Source organism: Schistocerca serialis, chromosome 3, assembly GCF_023864345.2.
Source record: "Schistocerca serialis cubense isolate TAMUIC-IGC-003099 chromosome 3, iqSchSeri2.2, whole genome shotgun sequence".
Classification (NCBI taxonomy): domain Eukaryota; kingdom Metazoa; phylum Arthropoda; class Insecta; order Orthoptera; family Acrididae; genus Schistocerca; species Schistocerca serialis.
Window position 1 is genome coordinate 898221313 of NC_064640.1, and position 10703 is coordinate 898232015.

General features: G+C 54.3%; 1 protein-coding gene across 1 annotated transcript; it reads left to right on the forward strand.

Annotated features, from left to right (window-relative positions):
- The first annotated feature begins 1640 nt into the window (after positions 1 to 1640).
- LOC126471305 (uncharacterized) lies at positions 1641 to 4362 on the forward strand. Its single transcript, XM_050099427.1, has 2 exons — positions 1641 to 3254; positions 3355 to 4362. Exons 1-2 carry the CDS (start codon positions 1641 to 1643, stop codon positions 4360 to 4362), a joined length of 2622 nt encoding a protein of 873 aa, XP_049955384.1.
- Positions 4363 to 10703: the final 6341 nt, after the last annotated feature.

The window sequence follows — 10703 nt, forward strand, 5'->3', positions numbered from 1 at the left end:
TTTCCACTTTGTGATGTTACGAAGTTTTGTAACGATTTCAGAAATTCCACAGCCATTTGAAACTCAACTGCTCTATTTTGTAAGACACTGTTAACGCCATTCATCTGGTCTGGTACTGCGTTTCGTAAAGATGTGGTCTCGTGAACTGTTGGAGGCTTGTGATTCCCACCTTCAGCAACGTTCTCCAAAGGCTTCAGAAACTGGGTAGGGTTTTGAGATAGCATATTTGCTGCGTCAGCTCTTCAACACCGTCTAGTCTTATATGGCGTTTTTAAAACAAATGCAGCTCCTTGCCAACAGATGTTCAAGCACAGAATAACTCAAACCTTCGGTTCAAATTGGAGCAGATTATAGTGGGACCACAACCGATTATTTTGATGTATCGGACAAATTTTCGAATTGTATTTTTTGTGTGTAAGGGACACACGCAGCGTACATCGCGTAACAACGACGTAGCTCATACTAACTGTTCAAAGTGAAGATCACCAACAAACACAAATGTTTCGTAATTAAGGAGTTCATGTATGAATGTAAAAGATTGCTTATATGACCAAAACATGAAAGAAATGTATTTATTTTCGTGAAGTTTACACAAACGAAAATGGCAAATGTCACTGAGGACTATGGGACTTAACATCTGAGGTCATCAGTCACCTAGAACTTAGCACTACTTAAACCTAACTAACCTAAGGACATCACACACATCCATGCCCGAGGCAGGATTCGAACCTGCGACCTTAGCGGTCTCGCGGTTCCAGACTGTAGCGCCTAGAGCCGCTCGGTCACATCGGCCGGTCACAAACCAAAACAAAATTGTAAATCTCAAGGCCGCGTCTGGGCGGCCGGCGCGAGCTACACCTCGTGTATCTCGCTCCGGCGACAGGGCGTGGGCGACCGCTGGGCCATCTGTTGGCGGCGCGGCGAACACCAGCCGCGGTGCGCCCGACCCGAGCGCCAGGCCGGCGCAAGCTACACCGACCCCCGCTGCTACCGCTGCGCCACCTGTCACCGGCGCGGCGACTGAAAGCAGCACTGCGAGACCCACGCCAGATGGCAGCACGGCACCACCACCGACGCAGACGACGGGGCGGCGCGACGTGAACGGAGGGACTGCAGCTGCATCTCCGAGACATGGCAGCAAGAAGAGGAGATGCCGACGCCGTAACAACCGTCCCACTCCCAACCTTCCGCCGCAAAACTCCTGTCCTCCACCAAACTTGACCAACCCTCCTGTACCCTCCGTACAGGGCGCAACCGAGGCAGCTCCGCCCTCCCCTGCCCCAGCCGACGCTCGGCTAACGGAGAGGCAGCGGTGCTGGCTGGCGGCCCTGGAGAGCGCCCACGACCAGCCGTGGGACGCATTCGTCGCGGTCGTCGAGGACTTCATCTCCGAGATCGCCGAGACGAAGCCACAACGCCAGGCAGCCGGAGATCGACAGGATGGGCCACCAGCAGCAGCGCACCGCGGCCAGGGCCGCGCCGACGCTGCTGCGAATCCCCCTCCCCCTGCCCCTACACGCGGCCGCGGTGGGCAGCGCGGTGGACGTGGCGCACGGCGCGCGGCGGCCGCCGAGCGTCGGTACGACGCGAATGCAGCGTCTGAGATTCAGAAGCTGTACCGCGCGGACCGGCGCAAGGCGATGCAGCGCGTCCTTGGCGAGACGTCGCCGTACTGCCAAATCGATGGCAACGTGCTCACGGAGCACTTCAAGAAAGTATATGCTAAATCTGACTTTTCTGTTTCAGATGCACCAGCTGCTGTCCCGGACTTTGCCGCCACCACGCCTCCTGATGTCAGCGAGGAGGTCCTGCCGCCGATCACCCCCTCAGAGGTGCAACAGCGGCTCCAGAAGGCGAGCAATACTGCTCCTGGGTCAGACGGAGTCACCTACTCGGACTTGCGACGTGAGGATCCTGGCTGCCACGTGCTAGCTAAGATCTTCTCGCGCTGCTGGAATGAGCGGAAGACTCAGGTGCAGTGGAAAATATCCACTACCGTCCTCATCCACAAGAAAGGGGACGTCTCGGACGTGACAAACTGGCGGCCTTTAGCATTGAGCTCTACCATCTCTAATCTCTTTGCTGCAATCGTTGCGGACCGCACTTCTCTCTGGGCAGAGCGTTTGAACCTGCTCTCCCCAGAACAGAAGGGCTTCCGCACGTTTGAAGGCTGCTACGAGCACAACTTCATTGTGCAGACGGCAATTGATGATGCAAGGCGCAGGGGAGGCCAAGCATGCTTTGCTTGGCTTGATCTGGCGAATGCCTTCGGTTCAGTGCCTCACGCTCACCTCCTTGGAGTACTGAGCAGGATGGGACTGCCAGAGCAATTGCATCAGCTAATTGCCGATATGTACAATGGTTGCTCCACCCGCGTCCGTACATCTGACGGACTAACGGAGGAGATAGAGATCCAGGCGGGGGTCAAGCAGGGCTGTCCACTGTCGCCCATCGTCTTTAACCTCGCGCTCGAGCCGGTACTTCGCGCCGCAACCTCGCTCAGAAATGAGTGTGGTATTCCGCTTAGCGGCGTCAGTGTGAGTGCACTGGCGTATGCGGACGATATCGTGCTTCTGGCGCGGGATTCAGAGGCGATGCAGACGCTCCTCAATGTTGTGGGTGAGGCGGCGACGTGGGCCGGGCTTACCTTCAAGCCGTCGAAGTGTGCCACGCTTCACATCCGCCGTCGGCAGACACTAGGCTCGGTATTCGCCCTGCAAGGGGGAGAACCAGCCGTGCTCGGTGCGGGTGACGCCTACCTCCATCTTGGCGTTCCCACCGGGTACAAAGTCTCGCAGACGCCAACGGATGCGATCGCGGCAATTCGACGTGACTTGCAGCACCTGGACGCTTCCCTGCTGGCTCCCTGGCAGAAGACTGACGCTGTGCGTGTCTTCCTCCTCCCTAGGCTTGACTTTGTCATGCGGGGCGGAGCGGTACGCAAGGGGCCGCTATATGCACTCGACAAGGCAGTGAAAGCGGCTGTCAAATCATGGCTCTTCCTTCCACAGCGTGCGTCCACTGAACAGCTGTACCTCGCGCTGGGAGAGGGAGGATGCGGCCTGACGCCGCTCGCGGACGCTGCGGTCATCTCGACGATCGTCCACGGCTTCCGCATGCTGCACTGCGACGACGCCACCGTCCGCGACATCGCCTGGGCCACTCTATCTACGGCCGCGCGCCGCCGACTGGGGAGGGAGCCGAGTCGACCCGACTTGGCCACCTACCTGAGCGGCAGCACTGAGGGTCACCTCGCACGTGACGGAGGCGGCATCCAGTCACTGTGGACGCGCCTAGCGCCTAGCGCCGCGTGGCGTCACCTGGCGCTGGAGTGAACTGCTCTCTGAGTTGCAGGTGGAGGTCAACGGCCGACCCGCCATCGCTGACGACGCGGAACACGGCGGCATCGGAGGGGTGACGCAGCCGGCCACGGAGGGGGCGGCGCCTGGGACTACACGACACCTCGAAGATGGCGGCGATGGACCGCAGCACGATGATGGCAGCGTGGGACGCACCGCCAACACTGGCGTCGAACATGTCCGGATGGGAGGGGGCGCCAAACGTCTTCTCTCGCGGACGCTCCGCGAGTGTCTGAGGCAGCGCCTGCCCAACCTCCTACTCAGAAAACCTGACCAGGGGAAGGTATTCGAGTGCACCAGGGAGTCCACAGCGTCCAACCACTTCATGGCGGGAGGCAAATACACTCGCTTCGCAGACTGGCGCTTCATTCACCGCGCCAGGCTCGGAGGCGTGCCTCTGAACGGTTGTCGCCGCTTCGATGGGCGGGCAAACAACAACAAAGCCTGCCGACGCTGTGGCCACAACAATGAGACGCTCCCACACGTGATCAACGCGTCTATGGTGCACTCAGCAGCCCTGCAGTATCGCCACAACGCGGTCCTCAACCGCCTCGCGGCAGCAGTCGCTGGACGGCCAAGAAGAGGAAACACTGCTGTTCCTGACATCAGGATCAACCAAGCTGTCATAGGGGACAGCAGTGGGCTGCGTCCGGACCTCGTAATAACTGACGAGGCCGCGAAGACTGTGACCATCGTCGATGTGACAATCCCCTTCGAGAATAGGCGGATTGCACTCGACAACGCTCGGCAACTGAAGAGGATTAAGTACGCCGACGTTGCGCGAGGATTAGCCGCTCGCGGCTTTTCCGTCACTGTCGACGCCCTGGTTGTCGGCAGTCTGGGGGCGTGGGACCGCCAGAACGATGCAGTGCTCCGGCACCTAGGCATCGCTAGCCGCTACTGCCAACTGATGCGGCGGCTGATGGTTTCTGACACCATCAAGTGGTCCCGCGACATTTATATGGAACACATTACTGGCTACCGCCAGTATGTGTCCCCCTAGGCTGTGGCATGCTCTGACGTCAGGCTGCGAGACCCTCGAGACTGCAGGCGTCGGAGAACTTCGAGGTCGGTGCCTTCGTGACGTCGGTGTCGAGATTCTCCTCCACGACGCGGGACCTGCGGCGCTACACCATCTTCGCGCCGCACTGCAGCAGTGCCGAGTCAGTAGCGGTGCGTGCGGTGCTGCCTGGTGCCCCTCCCTCCGTGGTGTCCGCCGAATATGGCCCCCACCTCGGTTGGCGCGGTGCTAGGCGGCGCCAAACGTGTGCCTACTGCCCGGCAGTCTCCAGCCAGCGTGGGAAGCAACGCCCTCCTGCCACGACACCCCAGTGACGTCTGCCGCAAGGCGGACAGAGGGGAGAAGTCCTGCTGAGTGTGACCCGCCTGCGTGCGTGGCGCACCAGCCGCTGGCAGCCGTGCATGTGCAGTGTGCTGTCAGGGCACGGAGAAGAATGGAAAAATAAAATAGCCCCTAAATTAGGTCCAACTTACCGTGGTCTGACATAAGTAAGGCCGCGCCTATCGCGGTAATACTCTTAAGGATGACATACGTAAGTACCCGCGCCTAACGCGGTCTCTCAATATTTAAGTAGTGGGCTTAACCCACGAACTAGAATAGTAATACAATACTTAAGTACGGTTAGAACCGTTTCTCTAAATTTTATCTAAACTTACTAAATCTGTAAAACTCGCATTGTATAGAGTCATGAATATTCTTTTCCTAAATTTATACTTCGTAAAAATGTAACTAAGAATTATCTCGATAAATAAAAATCTGTTCTTATCAGCTTAATGCTGGCAAGGTCGGATAAAAAACACACTTATATGCGATGTACTTTCTTTAGTCACTGGTCTTCCAGCACCCGAATATGGCGAAGGCTCAGCAGCAGGCTCCGGAACGTGGCCGGCCTTGCTGTGAGGGTAGCAACTGCCGGTGTTACTGCCGGACCTGCCCTGCCTTGAATACTTCCTCCCTCTTTATCTCCCGATTATGACTGAGGGTTGCGAGATGCTCAGGCCCCATCTGGCCCTTCCTCGATCGAGGTTCAGCGATCTGCAGGGAGGCAGATGCAGACCGGTCTCCTGTGTGTCCAGCCTTTGCTGTCGACACCGGCGGCAGAGTTGGTAGCGACGTATGAGCCTTCCACTCTGCTCGTCTTCCTTTTTTTCCCCCGGCCAGCTACGTCTGGGTCTCCACTGGGGCTAAACACAAGATTATGACTCTCTCCATCTTGGCCAGAACCCAAGATCTTATATTTCCGAGATAATTCTTAGTTACGTCGGCCCGAAGTGTGATGCTCCGGTGTCCGGCAGCCGCCGTAGAGCTACACCTTCGCGGCTATTTTCTCCTTACCGACTGTGAACCTCTCCTACGTTCCTTCCCAAGTATTACCTCAATGACTAAAAAATCTGTTCTTATAAACTTAACATGGGCTAAAATGGACCGATTTCTACACCGTGAAGCGGTCGCGTTTATTTTTCTGTTTCAGGTCCGCGACTTGAACGATGGAGCTGGTGGTGACGCTGCCGACGGAGGTCTTCCGCTGCCGGATCTGCTTCGTCACCAAGGCTGCCGGCAGGCCAACCTTTGGCGAGTATAAGGACCACTCGGCCCTTCTCCTCCAATACAGAAGGCTGCACGACCCGGAAAAGACTCCCGTTTTCGAGTGCGAGTTTTGCGGCCGACGCGACCCGCGGCTGAAGATGAAAGCGGCCATCTGCGGATCTGCAACGCAGCATCCGCTACCCCTGGCGATGCCGGTCGGGGGAGAGTGAGTATGGGACACGATGCTGTGTCCGGCACTCTGGGGCACCCAGAGAGGTCGGCCGGCGGGAGGTCACAGGCGAGGGCCCCCGAAGCTAGGAGGACAGGCCCTTCGTCCTTAGTTAGTGCTGGGCGAAAGCCCCAGGCGACAGCGGCCCGGGTAGTACCACAGGCCGCCTAGCCTTAGATAATAGAGAGGGGCTATGGCCACAGACCAGTCCGGTCCCCGAAGCTAGTAGGACAGACCAGCTGGACTTAGGATTAACCTACGCGGCTGTCCTGACCCGCAGCAGCGTGGTGGGCTCACAGGCTGCCTTGCCCTCGCCTTGTGTGAGTGGGCAGGTGTCTGCGACATCCAGGACGGCGGTGGTTGCTGCCCCCGCGTCGTGCGAGCCGTGTGTGCGCACGCCGCGGTAGTCTGGCATCCCCCTGTCGATACGCTCTGCGACGTCAGCCGCGTCGCCACGAGTGCCGAGCGCAGTTCGGGAGATGAAGGCAGCACGCTGCCGACGCCTGCCGCCGAACGCGTCGCTCCGGCCAGAGGTGCAGAGTCTGGTAAAAGCCGCGGCTCGCCGTTGCTTGCGCCGGCCTCTGTACCCAGTGGCGTGCGCTGGCCACGTCGTTCGGCTGCTGCAGGCTAGAGAGCCTGTATAGGGAGAGAGTGGCCATAGGTGAAGTTGCCCGTGATTGGTTGATTAGCTTTGGTGCCATTTTCTGCCAAACGTCTCTCGCGCTTCCTATGTTAGCTTTTGAGTTGAACTGAAGTTCAGAGGACTTTTGGAAACGATTAATAGGTATTTGAATTATTGAGAGACCTGTTATGCGTTGCGCATGCACGTTCGATTTAGTTTATCGTTTTAGAACGTAATTAGCGTCTGCGATCTCAAATACGAGTTGAAATAATGAAGCTATTTGTGATGAAGTCGGTAGGCCTACATGTTTGAAGTAAACACGTTAGTAATTGTACAGTATTGTTTTTGACATCTGTAATTCACTCTGCAGACGTTCGTAAACGATGCCAGGAAGGAATGAGTAACTCTTGTAATAAAGTCCAGGTACAACTTTCTTAATGGTATATATTAACCGAAATATTCAGTTACGCCTATAAAAAGTTTGGTTCTTCACTTTGGCCAGAAAACTCTGATTGTAAGATGTCAGTTTTTTTAAATATTTTCAGTCACGCAAAACAGGTAGGCCTATTACAATTTACTGCATTTTTAAGCTGTTATTTCTTTAACAGTTCGTGCATACTGGTAGCATCATAAGCTTTTCTGAAGCCAATATCTGACAGTCCTTGCTGGAAACGGAAAGTTCCTGTAATAATTGTGCCACGCTCACTCGACTTTATAGCGTGAAACTTTATTTCGTCCAGAATCAGAACACTAGGCATTATTTTGGTTTCAGTATTATTGCCTGACTGTTGACGCAGGCAAGATGTTAGCACGTTTTCCGCAGTTGTCGTGGTTAGTGAAACATTATTCGTAGTAAATAATTGTAGGTACTCTCGAAGATAGAGCGAGGTGGCGCAGTGGTTAGACACTGGACTCGCATTCGGGAGGACGACGGTTCAATCCCGCGTCCGGCCATCCTGATTTAGGCTTTCCGTGATTTCCCTAAATCGCTCCAGGCAAATGCCGGGATGGTTCCTTACAAAGGGCACGGCCGACTTCCTTCCCCGTCCTTCCCTAATCCGATGAGATCGATGACCTCGCTGTCTGGTCTCCTTCCCCGAAACAACCAACCAACCAACTCTTGAAGATAGTTTTTAATAGGCCTACTTACTGTGGGGTAGAAGGGATACGGTAGTTTTCTTGTTATATTTGGTCGTTATTACAGTAGCCTACATTTAACATTACCCGATTTTTGTAATCTTTTTCGTTTGTTATCTACGAGAGGTATTCAGTAAAGTCGTAAGCAGTTGTTTATTTGGGACACGCAAATAGTTTGAAGACGTGACAAGAAGTACTAATACGCTCACACTTTTTGCATGTCACAAGAAAGCAACTGCTTACGACTTTCATTCATCTGACGTCATACAGGTACGTTAAATCTTTAGCGTTATGCACTTCCGATACAAAACATATGCTATACACTATATTTTTTCTATTTACGTTACTTTCATTGCAGTATGTCTAGTAAACGAGCTTTAAAGGAGATAAATGCAAGTAACGAATAATTTTTACAGCCACTGTATCAAATTTTCCTGTGCTGTATGTAGTAGGCTACTATGAGTATATTATAGCTGTAAAGAAAGGCATTTAACGAATGATTTCGCCATATTGTCTTGTGCTTTTGATTCGCTGAGTGTGTACTCCACTACTGGCCATCAAAAGTCCCGTCCGCAGTTTGGCAGAAAAATGGCCGCCGTATCGTCCGGTTGGCCACTCTCTCCCTATACAGGCTCTCTACTGCAGACGTACACGCGCATTCCCTCTGCGCTGCCGACGGTTACGTCGAGTGGCCCCAGTCAGTCACTCCGTTTCCGCTCAGGCAGGGAGTGCTACTAACAGAAAAGCCTCTGTTAACGATTATGATTGGCACACAGTCACCCCACGGAGAGAGAAACGCCGTGCTGCAGACGCAGACCACCGCCTCCGGACCGACGCCGCATCATACCATCCAGCCCGCGTAACAACGGTCCGGCGCGAGCCAACCCGTCCGGGAGGAGTGGAGTGTCGGATGGGATATCTGTATCACTCGTTTGTGATTCGAAGGACCGGGACTGCTCGAGCCCATACCTTCTGTAGGAAAATAAGGGTTTCGAAATGATGGGTTTAGGAGAATCGTGAATGGTGTTTCTTTGGATGTTGGTAGGATTGTGTTGGAAGGATAATTCTGGTATGATTTAGGGTGTGGATTGAACTGAGATTGGGATAGGTTCGGATATCGACTTCTTCTTGGCTTCTCTGGCCCCAACGCGCCGACTGCGTTGTGGCTCGGCGAACGAACTCCCCCCCTCTAGGAGGATGGCGAGATCGTCCCCGGCGTCTCGTGGTACGGTCTGGACGACTGTTGGCTGTCGTGAAACAGCCTTCTTCTGTTCTCTGACGGAGACCGGGGCTGCGTTTTCCTTGGTGGCTGCCTCAACCTTTTCGGAGGCGGCCAATGCAAGCAACCCTTCCAGGTCCTTGGAGATCCGCATCGCCATCTTCTTCTTGGGAGGTGGCGGTGCTGGATCTGGGTCCGTTTCCATTTCGTCCATTTCTTCTGTGGGCTCCCGCCCCGGTGGGGTTGGAGCAGGTGGGGTGAGCCGCAGGGCTTTGGCGGCAGAAGCCACTTCAGCCCGCAGCCGCTGGATTTCCCGATGAGCCGCGGCCAACTCGTCTCGTAGGGCGGTCCTCTCTGCCGCGAATGCGGCTTTGAGGTCCGCTACTGCGGCTTCTGTGGCCGCACGAAGCTTGTTGTGCGGCACAGCGTCATCATGGTGGCGTCTTTCGGGGGGCGGAGGGACCCCCTGCTGCTGGTGGTCTGTCCCTGCCGCAGGCGCTGGCCCGCGGTCGGAACGGTTTCTACGTCGCTTCCTCTTTCTCTTCTTGTTGCCTCCGCGAACTCAGTTAGCAATGTAACTGCAGCCACGAAATCTCGCGACGTGCTTTCCTCCGCAGTTTTTTTTTTAATCTTTATTTACCATCAACAATAATATTTATACATCTCAACTCACCTCCTTATCTGATTAGTGGGTCTTACTTGCTACTGTTAGCTACAATTAGCAGCTAATTACAATATAATGAGTTGTGAGCTACAGCTACAATCTACTTTCAATGGGCAGCTATATTTATTTATTTTAACGCCTAAGATGTTTTAAGCTAATCCTACATTCTACTTCCTGCAGCGTCACAGATGTGTCAGCAATGTACAAACCTACTTTATTGCCTTGCCCATCGAGCTAATCCCAATGGGCGTGCCCCTGACACTGGGCAGGCCAGGATGTTAATCGCTGCAGGTTCCTAAATCTAGATTTCTGGTCTAATTCCTACTAACTAGTTCTAACCTACGTCATCTCCAGTGTATTGTCAAATCCAGGTTATTTTTAGTCCCCATTCCCCCTAATCCCGTACGTGGCGGATTCCAGATTGAAGGGTCGGCCTATCCACGCACAGGCGGTATGGGAAAAGGGCACGTGTTTGTCGTAATCTGTGCTTCTTAGTTTTGTTCCCTCAAATGTTCTCTCAACACTTTCTGTGATACCTCGTTAGCAAGTCTGTTCAGTGTTTGGAAGGTGTCTTCTTGTCTTATCAGATGGTAAGTGTCATGGTCTGGTAGTTGGTCACGTAATGTAGAAGCAACATCATTGAAGAGGGGGCACTCGTAAATCACATGATCGGGAGTGCCCTCCGGTTCACCACATTCACACGCGGGTGTAGCCTTTTTCCCGAACCGACATAAGTATGCCGGGTAAGGTCCATGTCCAGTAAGAAAATGGATTAGTCCTCTGGTGGGTTCAAAGTACTTCATTCTCAGCCGTTCCCTGATGCTTGGTATCAACTCATGTGTCCTGCGCCCTGTGTCATCTGCGTCCCACAGCTCTTGATTTTGCTCCCTGATTTTGATGTCCAAGGGGCAAAGCCCCATTATGA